The 19,404-nt window shown below is 43.4% G+C and overlaps 1 protein-coding gene across 1 annotated transcript in view; it reads right to left on the bottom strand.

Moving 5' to 3' along the window:
- FRMD4B (FERM domain containing 4B) overlaps positions 1-19,404 on the bottom strand; it is a 233,164-nt gene that overhangs the window by 70,288 nt on the left and 143,472 nt on the right. Inside the window, exons 6-7 of the mRNA XM_008065027.2 lie at positions 11,443-11,499; positions 10,614-10,636 (exon numbers count right to left, since the gene is read on the bottom strand). Of these exons, the coding sequence (XP_008063218.1) occupies positions 10,614-10,636; positions 11,443-11,499 (80 nt within the window). The remainder of the gene's footprint in view (positions 1-10,613; positions 10,637-11,442; positions 11,500-19,404) is intronic.

Here is a 19,404-nt window from a genome sequence, read left to right as displayed (position 1 = left end):
TCAGAGGCTGAGCCACCGAGCCTGGCTCCTTCCTTCATTTTTATTTTTATTTTTATTTGCATTGAAGTCTCACTCTGTCACCAAGCTGTGGCAAGATCACAGTTCACTGCAGCCTTAACCTCCTGGGCTCAGGTGAACCTTACACTTCAGTCTCCTGAGTAGCTGGGAATACAGGTGCACACAACCATGCCCTGCTTATTTTTTCTTTTCTTTTTTTTTTGAGAGGAAGTCTAATATGTTGCCTGGCTGGTCTCAAACTTCTGGTCTCAAGCGATTCTCCCATTTTGGTCTCCCAATGTGCTAAAATTACAGGCGTGAGCCACTGTTCCTGGCCTGTTCCTTTCTTTTTGATTGTAGCCTACTAAACCAAAGATTTCACCAAATACTTGACTCCTATCGCTCACTGACCAGGCTTGTGGTGGATATTATTACCACTGAGAAGATCCCCAAGTAAGTGATCTAGGTTAGAGTTGCCAGATGAAATATTAGGACATTCACTAAAAAATTATTCATTGTTCATTGGAATTTCAAACTTAACTGAGTGTCTTATATTTGCTAAATCTGACAACCCTAAGAGCTTATAATAAACTACATGAGAAAAAACTTGGAAGTAACTTCCCAAGTTCCAAATTGTATGCAGTTTCAGGACGGGTTTGACAGAGCCTATGGTAAGCGGTGGAAGTTGAGCCTTAAACTCGCTCTTTCAACATCATGACCCATCTATGGGATTTGTGTCAGCCCCTTCACTCAGTCCACTACCAAAGCGCATTAAAGCAGGAATCCTGCTTGAGTTCCGGGAAGTGCAGTGTCCTCTCAGCTAGAATTCCTCTGTCAGTACATTTTTGTATGTGACCTGCCTTGTAACAGAGGACAAATTACTATGCCCATCTGCATGCTTGATGGGGATCAACTGTCAAATTATTTTTTAACTCTAAATAACTTCTAATGAGAATGAAAATGTGATGAGAGATTTTTCAAAACAGAAGCCAGCTCCCTGAAGATTCCAATAGAATGGTAGTTGCCAGAGTCTGAGGGAGGAGGGAATGGGGAATAATTGTTTAATGGGTATAGTCTTTCAGTGTTGCAAGATGAAAAAGTTTTTGGAGATTAATTACACAACAATGTGAACATTATGTAATATTACCAAACTGTACTCTTGAAAATGGTTGAGGGTCGGGCCTATAATACCCCAGTTTGGGAGGCCAAAGTGGGAGGATCACTTGAGGCCTGGAGTTCAATACCAGCTTGGAGGCTGGGCACGGTGGCTCACACCTATAATCCCAGCACTTTGGGAGACTGAGGTGAGAGGATTACCTGAGCCCATGGGTTCCAAACCAACCTGGGCTACTTGGTGAGACCTCATCTCTACAATAAATCAAAAAATTATCCAGGAATGGTGGCAGGTGCCTGTAGCTCCAGTTACTTGGAAGGCTGAGGTGGAAGGATTGCCTGAGCCCAGCAGGTCGAGGCTGCGGTGGCCGTGAGCATGGCATTGCACTCCAGCCTGGGTGACAGAGTGAGACTCCAACTCACACACACAAAAAAAGAAAGAGCCGGGCTCGGTGGCTCAGCCTGTAATCCTGTGCCTTTGGGAGGCTGAGGTGGGTGGATTGCCTGAGCCCGCGGGTTCGAGACCCGCCTGGGCAACTTGGCGAGACCTCATCTCTACAATAAATCAAAAAATCAGCTGGGTGTGGGAGCGCATGCCTGTAATTCCGGCTACTCGGAAGGCTGAGGCAGAAGGATCGCCGGAGCCCAGCAGGTAGAGGCTGCGGTGGCCGGGAGCGGCCACTGCACTCCAGTCTGGGCAACAGAGTGAGACTCCAACTCAAAAAAAAAAAAAAGAAAGAAAGAAAAGGGCACATGGAAGAAAGTCAACACAGGCAGTGTTTTCCTGCAAAAGAATGAGGAGGCAAAGAAATCCGCTCCTCTCCTGGGAAACTTCCTACTAGACAAGGGAAAATTATTTATGGTCAACTTGAAGCCCTAAAGCTTTAATCCTTCTTCCGGTATGTGTGATTCAATGTGTCCTTCCTGATCACACAAAAAATGGATTAACCACATTAGCCATCTGAACACAGATAACAAGACTGTATTGTTATGTGTCACTGTTATCACTCAGTGCTTTTAGAAACAAACCAAGAGCCACTGAAATGCTTATCAGCAAGGGAATGTAAAATTCCTCCCCCACGATGTCACCCCTTGGCTCTCTGGATGGTTGCTCTTTGAAGAGTGGAAGTAGTTCACATCATGCTACTTTCTATTCAAATCAAATGGTACACATGCCCATGTCTTAGCCAGCTGCCATCTGAAAAAGCCATGTAGGGCTGGGCGTAGTGGCTCACGTCTGTAATCCCGGCACTTTGGTTGACCAAGGCAGGAAAGTCACTTGAGGCCAGGAGTTCAAGACCAACCTGAGCAGCATAGTGAAATCCTGTCTCTACAAAGGAATTTTTTTTTTTTTTTTTGAGTTGGAGTCTTACTTTATTGCCTAGGTTGGAGAGCAGTGGCACGCTCACGGCCACCACAACCTCGACCTGCTGGGCTCAGGCGATCCTTCTGCCTACTCTTCCAAGTAGCTGAAACTACAGGCATTCGCCACTACGCCTGGCTAATTATTTGGTTTATTGTAGAGATGAGGTCTCACCAAGTTTGCCCAGCTGGTCTCAAACCTATGAGCTCAGGCAATCCTCTCACCTTGGCCTCCCAAAGTGCTGGGATTATAGGCATGAGCCACCGCCTGGCAACAAAGGAATTAAAAATATATATATTAGCTGGATGTGGTGATGTGCGTCTGTAGTCATAGCTGTGACTGTGGGGAGGAGGAACCGGTGCTGAGGTGGGAGGATCCCAGGCGTTTGAGGTTGCAGTGAGCTATAAGCGTGCCATTGCACTCCGGTCTGGGCAACAGAGAGAGACCCTGTCTCAAAAAGGAGAGAACGAAACGCAACCATATAATTTGTTTCATCTTTAAAATATATGTGTGTGTGTGTGTGTGTGTGTGTGTGTGTGTATTTTAAATAAAAAGGCCAAGTAGATGGAGTTTCACTTCAGCACCAAATAGCTGTGTTGGGTATGATGGCTTGCTTCACTCCAGTGAAGAGGGAAACTGAGAACCCAAATTGGTCAAGAGAGTTACTTTTAGCATCGGACTCATCCTCTGTGGCATTAGTAGCTGTTTATAGATATATTAAGATGGGACTTGGGATTTTTTGTTTAGTTGTATCAAGTGAAATGCTTCATGGTTTGAAATGCAAAATGATTAACCTGTGAAATGCAAAGGCTTGATCCCTAACCAGATTCTGTGGTTAACAAAGTCAATCCTCAGCCTGTAATCCCAGCACTTTGGGAGACTGAGGCGAGTGGATTGCCTGAGCCTGAGGGTTTGAGACTAGTCTGGGCAACTTGGCTAGACCTTGTCTCTACAATAAATCAAAAATTAGCCAGACATGGCAGCATGCGCCTGTATTTCCGGCTACTTGGAAGCCTGAGGCGGAAGGATTGCTGGAGCTCAGTAGGTTGATGCTGGAGTAGCCGTGAGCATGCCACTGCACTTCAGCCTGGAAGACAGTGAGACTCGGACGCAATAAAAAATAAAAAAAAAACAAAGTCAGTCCATGGAATGTTGACCCACCAGATGATCAGACATCAGGGACAAGTGAGTGTGGAAAATCTTGCTTATGTGTCTCCTCTGGGAGATTCCCAGTGCACACGAGCAGATCAGAAACTTAGCGAACAGAACTCGAGGAACTTGGTTTAATTTTAACTCGGTAATTTTTTCACAAAAGTGTTTTGTTGATTATCATTAAAGACCAGGCCTGAAATAAGACTGAACTGTTCCATGTCTGTCAAGTCAACTTTCTTTATTCAGCTGGCAAGGAAGATAATGATTCTCACAAGTTTATGTTGGAAACAAAAAAGGAACCTCGTAACAGTGGTCAAAAATATTCGACTTGGAGTCCCAGTTTGCCCCATCCAGTTATGTGATTATGTGACCTAAATAGTAAGCTACATAAGGGCTTCAAAGCTCAGTTTTCCTGTCTATAAAATGGGAACAATAATAGTGACTATTGTCAGAGTCAAATGTACTAACAATAATAACAATAGCAATGCCAAGTTTTTTAAAAATTGAGTTCTAGAGCGATTAGATAAATTATTCTCAGTTATACAGCACGTGGCAGGGCCTGGATTTGAACCTGAACAGTTAAATTCTGAAGCTCCTGTCAGTTGATGCAAGTAAGTCCTCAGCACAATGCCTAGCCCATGGGGGACTGCTATTTTTCTTTCTTTTCTTTTTTTTTTTAAGTCGGAGTCTCACTCTGTCACCCAGGCTAGAGTGAAGTGGCATGCTGATGGCCATCACAGCCTCGACCTACTGGGCTCAGATGATCCTTCTACCTCAGCCTTTCAAGTAGCTGGAACCATAGGTGTGTGCCACAATGCCCAGCTAATTTTTTTTTTCATTATTATTTATTGTAGAGACACGAGGTCTCGCCATATTGTCTAGGCTGGTCTCAAACCTGTGGACTCAGGCAATCCTCTTGCCTCCGCCTCCCAAAGTGCTGGAATTATAGGCATGAGCCACCATGCCTGGCTTGCTACTTTTCTTATTGTAACTGATCTTAAAGGCCCTGGAAAAGGAATTATATTTGAGAGCTTTATGTGCTCCAGAGGTAAGAACTGAGGGGCAAATTTCTTGAAAGCTTTTGATTTTTTTCTCCTTCGTTCATTAACTACTTCCAGAGCATCCAAAGAAGTTCCTTTCCCGTGGGAAATAGGTGCATTTTTGTAGCCCGGCTGTAAATTGTGAATATTTCCTTCCCATTTGAAGTTGGGTGTTAACATACTCTCATTCCGACCCAACACTGAATTAGAAAGTGCAGTCACTTTCTCTTGACAAGCAGAAGCACCCTAATCACATAGTTACTTGGTAATTTCCACCTTTCAAATCTTTAAAAAAAACAAAAAAGCTTTCCTTTTACAAACTCATTTGTGGCTGGCGGCTCCATGATAAAGACTTGCCTCCTTGCTGTGTCAGCTTTCAGGAATTCTCTGTGTTTGTCTGTGTTGTGTTACCCAAGTAGCTTGTTATCTTTGCAGTTTAAGGACTGACTTGGAAATTCAGACTGTCAGCTATTTAAAGAAAATGGAAATCCCCACTCCACTATTTTAATTAACTTTCAGAGAGCAGGGTTTCCTACTGGTTATGATAATATTAACTTAAAATACTCAAGGAAACATGGCAGGAAGCAAAATAAAAAGGGGAGGATTGTTTTTGTATGTGTGTGTGTGTGTGTGTGTGTGTGTGTGTGTGTGTGTGTGTGTGTGTGTGTGTGTGTTTTCTTCAGTTGGAGCCTCACTCTGTCACCCAGGCTGGAGTGCAGTGGCACGCTGCTCACGGCCACCACAGCCTCGACCTGCTGGGCTCAGGTAATCCTTCCACCTCAGCCTTCCAAGTAGCTGGAACTACAAGCATGCACCACCGCACCCGACTAATTTTTTGATTTATCGTAGAGATGAGGTCTCACCAACTTGCCCGGGCTGGTCTCAAACTCATGGGCTCAAGCAATCCTCTCACCTCAGCCTCCCAAAGTGCTGGGATTACAGACATGAGCCACCGCACCTGGCCCTGTTTTTTTGTGTTTTTGTTTTTGTTTTTGAGTTGGAGTCTCACGCTGTTGCCCAGGCTGGAGTGCAGTGGCATGCGCACAGCTACTGCAGCTTCAACCTGCTGGGCTCAGGTAATCCTTCCACCCAGTCTTCCAAGTAACTGGAACTACAGGCATGAGCCACCATGCCTGGATAATTTTATGATTTATTGTAGAGACAAGGTCTCACTAAGTTGCCCGGGCTGGTCTCAAATCCCTGGACTTCAGACAATCCTCTCCCCTCGGCCTCCCAAAGTGCTGGGATTACAGGCATAAACCACCACGCCTGGCTGGATTGTTGTTTTTAAAGGAATTCTAGGAAAGAGAACTTGAGAAAAGGCATGAAAGCAAAACAGCACAGGGTATGTGGAGAAAAGGGAAGAGGGGCATGAGCAGATATTAAGGAGAATGAACAGCAGAGTATGGGAGATTAGATGATTAGATGTGTAATGCAGATCAAGTAAGGCCTTGAATACCAGGTTGGGATATTGGTGGGCAGGAGTCTGTGTGAAATAAGAAACTGTAAGAGGTTTTTAGAAGTAAACAATAACAACCAAATGTATCTCTTACAAAGATAATTGGAGGTTATGTGCAGGCGGTAGCGAGCCAGGGTGGAGTCAGAACAAATCTGGAAATTCACTGGCAATGTGACAATCTCTTTGGGCCTAAATTTTGCATTTATTACGTTGTTAAATGGAGATGATAACTACTGTAGTGGGATTGAATGAAATCAGACATGGGTATTTTAAATAATGTCACAGACCTCAATTATTAGCTCAAACAAATAACACACACACACACACACACTTTTACAATGAAGTCACATGGAGGGGAATGAGGGCTAAGAAAGCTTCGATACTGGTCAACAGGAAGAAAGGAAGGAGCTGTCTGACAGATGGAAAAAGGGTGGGAAGGGAAAGAGGAAATCCTTAGAGATGATTCAGGAGAGAATGGGGATGGGATTCAAAGTGAGACAGTGGAAGACCAGTTGATTTAGGGGCATGGGATATTGATGAGGTCAGCTTTGGAAATGTTAAATTCAAGAAAGAGATGGATATTGGCAAGGAATGGAGCAGTGCAGACTTAAGAATTAGGTGTTGGTCTGGGTGCGGTGGCCCATGCCTGTAATCCCAGCACTTTTGGAGGCAGAGGCAGGAGGATTGCTTGAGCCCAGGAGTTTGAGACCAGCCTGGGCAACATAGTGAAACCTCATCTCTACAAGAAAAACAAACAAACAAACCAAAAAATAGATGTTCAATTACGATTTTAACTGAAAAAGCCACTTGGTCTAGAAGTCTAGAAAGGTGTTTGGGGACCTTTATTTTGTTTAAATCTCAGAGAGAAAAATCAGCCAGAAGCTGCAGTCACCTACATGTAAATCAACAGAAAAGTGTCATCCAAAGTAGTCCTCGAGAGAAAGTCCAGTTCTCTGGAAGGAAGGCCCCTTCTATTTATCTTTGTACTATCAGTGCCTAGACTGGTACTGACATATTTTAGGCATTCAGTAGATGCTTATTGGATAGGTTCTGAATTTTCTATAATTTAAATTTAGTGGTATTAAGAATGCATAAATTTCATTTCAGCACTTTGACTCCTTTAAGGAATTTCCCTTTGCTGCTTATTACCTGAGAAACTTCACTTAAGAAAGTATTCACAGATAACAACAGTTCACAGTACACAAACTTCTTCACCACAGCATTTTTTATATTAGCAAAAAATGGAAAACAAGTTATATTTGTGATAACAGAGGAGTGGTCAATCATGAAGTAAAGTAGAATGCAGAAACTGTTCCAAGCACTTTACAAATGCAGTATTTTTTTTTTCTTTTTGAGTTGGGGTCTCACTCTGTTGCCTAGGCTGGAGTGCCATGGCATGCTCACGGCCACCGTAGCCTTGACCTGCTGGGCTCAGGTAATCCTTTCGCCTCAGCCTTCCAAAGAGCTGGAACCACAGGCGTGCATCACCACATCTGGCTAATTTTTTAATTTACTGTAGAGATCTGGTCTTGCCATGCTGCCCTGGCTGGTCTCGAACCCCTGGACTCAGGTAATCCTCCCGCCTCCACTTCCCAAAGTGCTGGGATTACAGGCGTGAGCCACTGCACCTGGCCACAAATGCAGTATTAATTCACAGCGACAATAAGGAGGCAGTATTATTTTTTATTTTTATTTTTTTTTTTAGTTGGAGTCTCACTGTGTCGCCCAGACTGGAGTGCAGTGGCCGCTCCCGGCCCCCGCAGCCTCGACCTGGTGGGCTCCGGATAGCCTTCTGTCTCAGCCTTCCAAATAGCTGGAACTACAGGCGCATGCTACCACGCCCGGCTAATTTTTGATTTTTGTAGAGATGAGGTCTCGCCAAGTTGCCCAGGCGGGCCTCGAACCCACGGGCTTAGGCAATCCACTCACCTCAGCCTCCCAAAGCACGAGATTACAGGCTGAGCCACCAAGCCTGGCTGGAGGCAGTATTATTATTTAAGTCCCATTTTACAGATGAGGAAACTGAGGCTTGGAGAGTTTAAGTAATTTGTTCACGATTACATACGTGGTCGACCTGGCACGTGTGACAGGCTGTCTGGTTCTAGAGGCTTTGCTTTAATCACTACAACATTGTCTCATAGTATTTTATTTTGCCTGATTTACTTTTCTTTCCCTTTTTTTTTTTTTTTTTTTTGGAGTCAGAGTTTCACTCGGTTGCCCAGGCTGGAGAGCAGTGGTAGGCTCATGGCCACCGCAGCCTCGACCTGCTGGGCTCAGGCAATCCTTCTGCTTCAGCCTCCCAAGTAGCTGGAACCACTGGCATGCGCCACCACGCCTGGCTAACTTTTTGCTTTATTGTAAAGACAAAATCTTGCCAAGTTGGTCAGGCTGGTCTCGAACTCCTGGACTCAGGCAATCTTCTCGCCTCTGCCTCACAAAGTGCTAGAATTACAGGTGTGAGCCACCACACTCAGCTGCCTGATTTTCTTAAATGAGTTTTAGAACAAACTTTTGTAGGAAAAATGTAACCTCTCCATTGAGGAGAGGAGAAGATCAGATAGAGAGTAGGTAGTAGCAGTGAACCAAAATTCTGCTCCAAGATAAGCCCGAGGACCACAGTTCACATTTCTTCGTTTCTTTCACCATTGTTAGCAATACTTAATGCTCTTGAAGCAATTTATAATTTACAAAGTCCTCCCACATAGTAATCTCATCAAAACCACCCTGAAAAGTTGTTATCTGGATTCATTCCAATTGACTGATGATGGAACTAGGCTCAGAAAGGATAAGTGGCCATACAGGGTGATGCTGCTGGTTTGTGGAGTCCCCAGTCCCATGATCTCCCTAGTACTCAGCATAGGTTGGACAATTTCTTTTTTTTTTTTTTGAATTGGAGTCTTACTCTGTCACTCAGGCTGGAGTGCAGTGGCATGCTCCCGGCCCCCGCAGCCTCGACCTGCTGGGCTCCGGCGATCCTTCCGCCTCAGCCTTCCAAGTAGCTGGAACTACAGGCACGCGCTACCACACCCGGTTAATTTTTTGATTTTATTGTAGAGATGAGGTCTCTCCAAGTTGCCCAGGTGGGTCTCGAACCCGCGGGCTCAGGCAATCCACTCACCTCAGCCTCCCAAAGCGCGGGATTACAGGCTGAGCCACCAAGCCCGGCTGACATACTTTTTAACTAGAAAATTAAAAAAAAAAAAAAAAAAATGGCTGGGTACAGTGGCTCACGCCTGTAATCCCAGTACTTTGGAAGGCTGAGGCAGGAAGACTGCTTAAGCCCAGGAGTTTGAGACCAGCCTTAACAACATAGCAAGACCTCACCTCAACAAAATAAAAACTGGTAGGGTAAGGTGACATGCCTGTAGTCCCAGCTACCCAGGAAGCTGAGGAGGGAGGATTGCCTAAGCCCAGGAGGTTGAGGCTGCTGTGAGCCATGATGGTACCAGTGCACTCCAGCCTGGGCAACACAGTAAGACTCCAGACTCAAAAAAAAAAAAAAAAAAATCTATGAATCAATCAATCATCTGACACCAAACAGAACTGATGGGAGACTGTGGTGAGGAATCATGGTGTGTTAAGTGGCAGCCTCGAGCATTCTAGCACGCTGAATGGCATGTTAAGAGAGTGGCGGGAGTTTCTGAAGTGAAGTATGATTCTATGATGGGAGGTTTACAGACTTAGAAGGCATTATTTTGTTATCAGTCCCACAAGAAGCAATTATTCAAAGACTTGGCTGGGAATGAGTACTAGGTGATCTGTAAATAATCTACAAGTGCTGTTTACCAGGAGTGGAACATTAACATGGTATACAGCGGGCTCTCAAAGGGAGTCACTGCCCTATGAGGGCGGCCTTGCCTCCACCTCTAACCGTTTTTCTTTCTGCAGCTCCAACTATTGCACTAAAAGGACAGAAAGCAGCAGGTAGAGGGTGAACTCAAATATAAACACTCTCTGAGGACATGGTCAGTGAGGCAGTTAGAACCAGTAAGTAGCTCAGCAGAGACAATGCAACTGTTAGGTCAAGTGTATGAAGGGTGAGGCCCCTTCAGGGCAGCTGCAAAAGAAAGCCCCTTTTAATCCCTTAACTAAGCAGCTGATGGATTTGATCTTTTTGTGCATACATTATAACTCTTCAAACATAAGATTATTGTGAGGTTTTTTTTTTTTTTAATCAGCATAAACAACCAAAGCTTTCTATAAATTTTTTCATCTCACTAATTAACAGATGACAGAAAGTAGAACTTTGGAGAGCTTCTGATTAAAATTCATTGTCATTCTGGCTTGAAAAACTGTAAGAAAGCTTCATGCCCAGATTCATTCACAAAAAGAATTAGGTCTCTATGTGAAGGGGGATGAGATCTCAGTCTCCTGCCCAGAGATCTACTTTCCTTTGATTTTTGCATCCATTGTTATTTAAAGTAATAGCATAAAATGATTCGGCTAGGGTTATTTTGCATAGTAATATAGAGAAGGAATCATTCATTACCTGCTATAATCTCCCTTGGCTTCCTGAAAAAAAAAAAAAAAGATAGATGATCAATAAGTACTTATGTTAAGCTAAACAAATTCTACCTTGCTCACTTTCCTTTCTTAAAGTCCCAGAGTTTTGTTTTGAAAAGTGTTTATCAGAAACACCTCCCCCTCTCCCCCGCCATGGAGAAGTATTTGGCATTGATAAGAAAACGCTAGTTAGGGATACTTTTATTATTTGTAACAAAAGGGACAAATAAATATATATATGAAAAAGCACAGATAATTATCTCTCCCTTTATGTTTCTAAGATCATGTGATAAATGCTTTTCTATTTGAGTGGCACACTTTTTAGAGTGAATGAAGACCTTTTAAACCATGATACAAGTCAGTCAAAACATACTGTTTTCTCTTCACTTTTTAAACCAGCGGAGAAACAGACTTTGTTTTTCAGTTGCTAATGCCTTTAAGAGTTAAAATGCTGTCTTACTCCACCTCAAGAAAATGTATACAAAAGTTATTAAATTTAAATGAAAATTACAGCTGTTGTAACAACTGCTGCTTCCCAAATTCAAGTAAACCAGAGCTCTTTTCCAGGGATATAGTTTTTAACTCTTTTTCCCTCAGAGCAGTCTACATTTAATTTTTGTTTGAGACACACAATATCACACTATATCTCATGCACACTATTCTAAAACAGAAGATAGTAACATTTTTTATTAGCAAACAACTATCTAGCTTAAAAATCCAGCAGACACTGGCCCATGCAAAAGTTTCAGAGTTGCAGGCAGTTAAAAACTAACAAACAAAAGGAAGCTGGTGAGAGGCAGTTTGGGAATTCTCACCTGTAAAATAAGCGCTGCTAACTTGAAGATGGTTTCGCTGTCGACTTCGATTTGTCCCTGTTGGTGGAAAAGGAAAGCATCATTGAACACAGGGCTGCCCTAGGTTGCAGCAAATGGCTGTGGAGTTGGGAAAGCTGTCACTGCTTGGCACCTCCAGTTTACGATCAAATGCAGATCATACCATTGCCGGGAAAAGGGGGGATTGTGGAGAGATGCACTGAGGGTTAAGCAAAAACCACATTGTGTGTGTGTGTGTTTTAATTAACTGTGGGGGATTTTGTTTGGAGAGCGGTATTCAGGAAAGAAATAGGCTGAAAATTCAGACAATTTCTAAATGAAAAATTTTATCTCTGCATGTTTATTTTTGAGCACTCTGCAGATTTTCCTAAATTCGTTTGTTGAGCGTTTTCCTGAGAAAATCTTTTTCTCTGTGTTATAGCATGGTTATTTCAGTACACACACCACAATGCAAATAATATTAAAAATATAAATTTACTTCTGCATCAATGGCACATTATTGAGTTAATATTTGTACTACTGTAGATAAAATGTGAAGCTTTAAAAATCAGTCACAGCAAATGCTTTGAAGACTAAAATTCTGTTACCTTATACTGAAGTTTGATGAACTCTAGTTTATCAATTTTCCATCTTTTTTATTCATCCTTCAAGAAAAATTGGAGTTCTGGGCCTTGGTTAAAAAGAATGTTTTCTCAGTAGCCTAGTAGGGAAGGTATTGTCTCTGTCAATAGAACTCACTCTTTAAGTGTGATGATATATGTAAATACCATTACTGTATTGTATATTATTACCACAATGAATGGTATAGAGGGGACTTTATTAAAAAACTTTTTTTTTGTTGTTGGTATGTTAGCTTGTAAGTATTAACACAGGCAAAAACAATTCCACATAACCCCTCCTTGCCTAAGTTCTGTGTAATTAGTACTTGAAAGTGCACAGTGTTTAAGGACCTAGAGCTCACAGGCCTGGAAATTCCTTCTTTCTGCCTCTACCTCCTGAATCCCAGCTGCAGTGTTTCCTAGTTATACCAAGTGCATCAGTGGTGAGGGTTAAGCAGGTTTAAAGTAAATATATAGTAGATAGGTTTATGGAGGTTGTTTTGTTCAGTGAGGATTTCTGAAAGGATTATGTTTTTCTCTCAGGTCTCACCATGATTTGTTTAGGGTTCTCAAAACATAAATTACCAATAACAATTCTTTTAAAAGCCATACAATAAAATAAGCAAATTAAAAAAACTCAGGATGCTACTAAAGCTAGTAGTGATAATTATTCATGTTTCCTTTATATTACAAAATGAAAACAAATTAATTTCATCCTCCCGAATACAGGCCTCCTTTCTGAAACCTCAGGCAGAGGATCTGCTTCAAAGTTTTTTTGCTTCAAAAGCTGACAGGCCCAGAGCCTTGGAATTCAAGGCTCGCCTATAATCTCTAGAAACAGATTAGAAAATCAAAGAGAAGCCAGGTTGACTGTAGGAATCAATTGCCCTCTGTCTTTCAGGCAAGAGACAGTGGTTTTCTAATCTGGTGAAAGATGATGAAGCGGTTAACCCAACAGGTGAGGTGGGTGTGTTGATCAAGATTAAATTTTAGAAAGGTTAAATTCCTTAAATTCAAAGAAAGAAAGAAAGGGGGAAAAAAACTTATGATGAGGGAGGAGGGCTAAGAGGGAAACTCGAAAACATCTTTGAGTTTGAAACCAGGCCAGACCTCAAAGATAAAGTCAAATTTGTCCTAAAGTCTTAGAAAGAAAAAAAGATTATTTAGGATATCAAAAACACTAAAGAGGAATAAAGTAAATTGAACATTACGGCCAGCTCCTCTAACACCCCATGACCCCTCTCTGCCCATCAGAACCTTAGATGAGTCACCTGAAAAATATTTTAGATACGAACTTTTCAATTTAGTAAATGGAAGTTCAGTAGACAGATACAAAGACCTAAAGCAGATACTCTTAAGAAAGCTGCCAAATAATTCTCTACCTTAGAAGGGTCATTAAATATTAAACATGCTGGAGCGAGGAACTAAAGCATGAAAAGTACCAGGCTCAGACCAGCTCCAGAAAAGTGGGGAGCAAATACCCAACTCACCTGTGAACTCTTCCCACCCACACAGTGGGCCCAACAGAGCTCCTGTGGAGGAGGGTGATGGTGAGGTGAAGGGAGGAGGTGGTTTATCAAAACTTTGTGCCAGGGAGAGAAGAAAACTCATGATTTGGCAAAGGCCCACATTCTTTTATACCTTTCAGCCCCTACCTCACCTTCCATTTAATAACCACTGTTCTAGAAAGCCAAGGCAACAAATTTTGAGTTATCATACTGATGGCAACATTGCAACTTGTGCGTGGAGTTTACTAAGAAATCTATCCATCAAGAATAATGATATTTGGAGCTAGGCGCAGTGGCTCACGTCTGTAATCCCAGCACTTTGGGAGGCGGAGGCAAGAGGATTACTTGTGCTCAGGGGTTCCACACTAGCCTTGGAAGGCTGAGGTGGAAGGATCGCCTGAAGCCAGCAGTTCGAGGCTGCGATAGCCGATAGCCGTGAGCATGCCACTGCACTCCAGCCTGTGTGATAGTGAGACAATGACTAAAAAAAAAAAAGAAAAGAAAAAGAAGAAGAATGATATTTGGGATGAAAAATCACCTATCGGGTACCATGTGCACAGGTGGCAGTGCCCGATACCTTAAAGCCCAGACTTCACCACTATGCAATGCAACCATGTAACCAGAAACGATTTGTACCTCTAAAGCTATTGAAATAAAGAGGGGGAATAAAAGGATAATGCTTTTTGCCCAGTTCTCATCAATTTCATTTGGTGAAATTTAACTAAGACTTATTAAGAACTCCAGAATTGCATGCCTGAAGTGTAAAAAACTCTTTTGAAACTACAGTCTTCCCAGCACAGAACATTTCTTTTACTTTCAACCATGGCAACAGAGGTAACCTTATAGTGACTGGGCAAGCCAACACTTGAGAGAGGGATCTCCTTAAAGAGAAAGGTAACGGGATCCTTCAGTGGGTTTCCATGACAGTCATGGATAAACAAAGAGAACCAGAGAAGTGAGTCAGGTGAAGTGGCTGAATGCACAGAGGTAATATGAAACTGTATCAAGTCCTGATGCTACACCCTCATGGCTAATTTAGCTGAATTATGAATTCAATCACTAGGTCACTGGGTTCAGGCACCATATTGGACATCTTGTTTTTGTTCTTGGTTTGTTCGCTCAATTGACCAAAGACACCATGCTAATGAGGTGAATTCTAGGGTTTTATTCCCACGAAGGAGAACAGAACGAAAGAAAGTTTTGGAACTTGAAATGGAACTTAGTAAAAATGTGACTCTCATTGTTTTACAGCTGATGGCAGGCAGTGAGGGTCAGGGAGATGAAGTGTAATATACAGGCCCCTAGCACACAGTGAAGCTGGACTCCCTGTGCAGGATTCTTTCCACTTTACCATGCACTTGCTAACTTTGTGTGACTCCAGTGCAAATATCTCACCAGGAATCTTCCAAAGGCATTATTTTTTGAGTCGGATTTCACTCTATCACCTAGGCTGGAGTGCAGTGGCATGCTTACGGCCACCACAGCCCCAAGCTGCTGGGCTCAGGTGATCTTTCTGCCTCAGCCTTCCAAGTAGCTGGAACTACAGGTATGTGCCACCATGCCTGGCTAATTTTTTTGATTTATTGAAGAGAGGTCTCACCAAAATGCCTAGGTTGGTCTTGAATCCCTGGGCTCAGACAATCCTCTCGCAATCACCTTTCAGATTGCTGGGATTATAAATTCAAGCCACGGTGCCTACCCTAAAGGCATGTTTTTGATAAAAACTAGAATCAGGCAAAACTGGAAAAATGACTCAAAATGTCACCTCCACCGTTGGTGGGATTGTATGTTATCAACAAACATACACTCTGAAAGTAGAATAAAAAAATTATTTCTGGGGCTGGCTGTGGTGGCTCACGCCTATAATTCCAGCACTTTGGGAGGCCAAGGATTACCTGAGCTCATGGGCTCAAGACCAGTCTGGGCAACTTGATGAGACCTCATCTCTACAATAAATCAAAAAATTAGCCAGGCGTGGTAGTGCCAGCTACTTGGAAGACTGAGGCAGAAGGATCACCTGAGCCCAGCAGGTCGAGGCTGCAGTGGCCATGAGCCTACCACTGCACTCCAACCTGGAATGACAGAGTGAGGCTCCGGCTAAAAAAAAAAAATTATTTCTGGAAGACTCATTCTGCTCTTCCTATATCAATAAAGTACTCCATGGAAACGTATTCTGCATTATAGCAATGATATTAGCAACATAGTCACAAATACTTAGGATTTAGAACTACTTGACAAACTGTTGGAACACTTCAATTGTTTCCAAATCTATAATTTTTTTTGTTTCCTTGTTTGTTTTTTGAGTTGGAGTCTCACTCTGTCGCCCAGACAGGAGTGCAGTGGCCGCTCCCAGCCACCGCAGCCTCAACCTGCTGGGCTCCGGCGATCCTTCCGCCTCAGCCTTCCAGGTAGCTGGAACTACAGCGCGCGCTACCACGCCTGGTTAATTTTTTGATTTATTGTAGTGATGAGGTATCATCAAGTTCCCCAGGCGGGTCTCAAACCTGTGGGTTCAGGCAATCCACTCATCTCAGCCTCCCAAGGTGTGGGATTACAGGCTGAGCCACCGAGCCCGGCTCCAAATCTATTATTAATGATCTATTTTAAGATTAACTATATAAAAATCAACTTATAGAACATCAAGCAATAAATGTAGAAGAAATAAAATAGAGAATTACCAATTGCAACTATCATTATACTAACTGACTCAGGCAATAATCTTCAATAAATAAAACTATTGGGTGAAAGTTTGATGAGAAACAGGACAGGATATTTACAAAATCATACAGTATCTCTCCATAGATTACCTATTAATTACAAAGGAGAAAATGGTAACTCTTCAATGGAGAAGCTGACAGACACTATCTTAACCAAGTGATGAGATATGGCCAATAATTGGACAGAACAGCAGCACGTGTCTTCTGATGGTATGCACTGAGGACACAACATCCCCTACATAAGGTGCTGTGCCTGTAAGGGGTAATGTTACACAACTGGAAATCAGGGGTTGGGGGAGATCTGATCTGTAGCATTTGTTGATATCTGCCATGACTCCCATCATGGCTGGTTTCAATCTACCAATATAACATCACAGAACACAGAGTTGGAAAGAGATGTGAGAACTGGCTCTGATGAGCTGGTCTGAGCTGGCTCTAGCACACCATGGTGTAGTATTTCTGTCAAAAATACATCACTAGATCTAATCATAAGGAACCATGGACAGGCCTGAATTGAGGGATAGTCCATAAAACATTTGGCTAATACTGTCTAAAAATGTCAGTGTATGTCAGGCATGGTGGCTCATGCCTGTAATCCCAGCATTTTGGGAGGCTGAGGTGGGAGGACTATTTGAGGCCAGGAGTTTGAGACAAGTCTGGGCAACATGACTAGACCCCGTCTCTACCAGAAATAAAAAAAATTAGCCAGGTGTGGTGGCACACACCTGTAGTCCCAGCTACCCAGGAGACTGAGAAAGAAGGATCGTCTGAGCCCAGGAGGTCAAGGCTGTGATGGGATGTGACAGTGTCACCGTACTTCACCCTAGGGGACAGAGTGAGACTCCCCAACTCAGAAAACTCCAAACTTTTTATAAAAATGTCAGCTGGGTGCAAGTGGCTCACGCCTATAATCCCAGTAGTTTGGGAGGTGGAGGTAAGAGTATTGCCTGAGCCCATGGGTTCGAGACCAGCCTGGGCAACTTGGCGAGACCTCATCTCTACAATAAATAAAAAAATAAGCCTGCATGGTAGTGCACACCTATAATTCCAGCTACTTAGAAGGCTGAGGTAGAAGGATCACATGAGCCCAGCAGGTCAAGGCTGTGGAGATGTGAGTGTGCCACTGCACTCCTGCCTGGACGACAGAGTAAGACTCTGACAAAAAAAAAAAAGGGTATCATCAGGACAATTGCATTGTATATTAGGTAATAATAGTACTGGTTCAATGTTACATTTTCTGAATGTGATCGTTGTAATATGGGTCATATAAGGGATGTCCTCGGTCTTAGGAAATATGCACTGAAATGTTTATTGGTACACAGGTATCATGTCTGTAATTTACTCTCAAATAGTTCAGAAAGACATTATGCGTGTAAGGGGAGAGAGAAAGTGCAACTATGGCAAAATGTTAAAAACTGGTAAATCAAGCTGGATGAGGTGGCTCACGCCTGTAATCCCAGTACTTTGGGAAGCTGAGGAGAGAGGAATGCCTGAATCCAGCAAACAGTGCAAAGAACAGCTGTAATAAGGACACAGATGAGCAAGTGGATGTAGCTACCTGGACCTTCTTCAACTTCTTAGGAAGACAGAGCTACATGGAAGGAAGGAATTTGCCAGATCAGAGGAGCCCATACTGGTTTTATACCATTAGGCTGGTGAAGGGGCCATGCCAACACCAAAGACCCACCTATTACCTTACAAGGCAATTCTTTTTTTTTTTTGAGTTGGAGTCTCACTCTGTCACCCAGACTGGAGTGCAGTGGCTGCTCCCGGCCACTGCAGCATCGACCTGCTGGGCTCCAGCGATCCTTCCGCTTCAGCCTTCCAAGTAGCTGGAACTACAGGCGCACGTTACCATGCCTAGCTAATTATTTTTTTGTTTGTTTTTTGATTTATTGTAGAGATGAGGTCTCACCAAGTTGCCAAGGCGGATCTTGAACCCGCAGGCTCAGGCAATCCACACACCTCAGCCTCCCAAAGTGCTGGGATTACAGGCTGAGCCACCGAGCCCGCCTCAAGTCAATTCTTTCTAGACCATAGACATATATTTCTCTGTGTCACTTCCTATTTTGCAGGGGTTACCTTACCCCCCTAGAAGGCCAGTCCCATATCCTTTGTGTACATAAGTCAATATTTTTTTCCCTTTTTGTCCAAGCTAGTTTTTTTTTTTGAGTTGGAGTCTCACTCTGTCACCCAGACTGGAGTGCAGTGGCCGCTCCTGGCCATCGCAGCCTAGACCTGCTGGGCTCTGGCGATCCTTCCACCTCAGCCTTCCGAGTAGCCGGAATTACAGGCGCGCGCTACCCGCGCCCAGCTAATTTTTGATTTATTGTAGAGATGAGGTCTCACCAAGTTGCTTGGGCGGGTCTCGAACCTATGGGCTCAGGCAAACCCACTCACCTCGGCCTCCCAAAGTGCTGGGATTACAGGCTGAGCCACCGAGCTCAGCCAATTTTTTTTTTTTTTTTGTAGTGATGAGGTCTGGCCATGTTGCCCAGGCTGGCCTCGAAATTGTGGGCTCAAGGAATCCTCTTGCGTCAGTCTCCCAAAGTGCGGGAATTATAGGCATGAGCCATCATGCCTGGCTCAAGCTAGTTGTTAGAGGTAATATTTATGAGGGATAGTCTCAAGATATATTGCCCATTCATTCTTCTAGGTCAGGGTTTTGCAACCTCAGTGTAACTAACATCTTGAGTTAGATAATTCTATTTTTCTTTTATTTTCTTTTGAGTTAGAGTCTCACTCTGTCACCCAGGCTGGAGTGCAGTGGCAGCTCACAGCCACTACAGCCTCAACCTGCTGGGCTTAGGCGATCCTTATGCCTCAGCTTTCCAAGCAACTGGAACCACAAGTATGACATGCCTGGCTGATTTATTTTTTTAATTTATTGTAGAGACAAGGTCTCTCCATGTTGCCCAGGCTGGTCTCAAACCCCTGAGCTCAGGTAATTCTCTTGCTTCCGCCTCCCAAAGTGCTGGATTACAGACATAAGCCACTGTGCCCAGCTAAGTTCGATAATTCTTTTTTTTTTTTGAGTTGGAGTCTCACTCTGTTGCCCAGACTGGAGTGCAGTGGCTGGTCCCGGCCACCGCAGCCTCGACCTGCTGGGCTCCGGCGATC

This window comes from Carlito syrichta, unplaced genomic scaffold (genome assembly GCF_000164805.1).
Source record: "Carlito syrichta isolate Samal-C Ts95f unplaced genomic scaffold, Tarsius_syrichta-2.0.1 Scaffold308136, whole genome shotgun sequence".
In the NCBI taxonomy this organism is placed as follows: Eukaryota; Metazoa; Chordata; class Mammalia; order Primates; family Tarsiidae; genus Carlito; species Carlito syrichta.
This window is presented reverse-complemented; position numbering and strand designations above follow the sequence as displayed.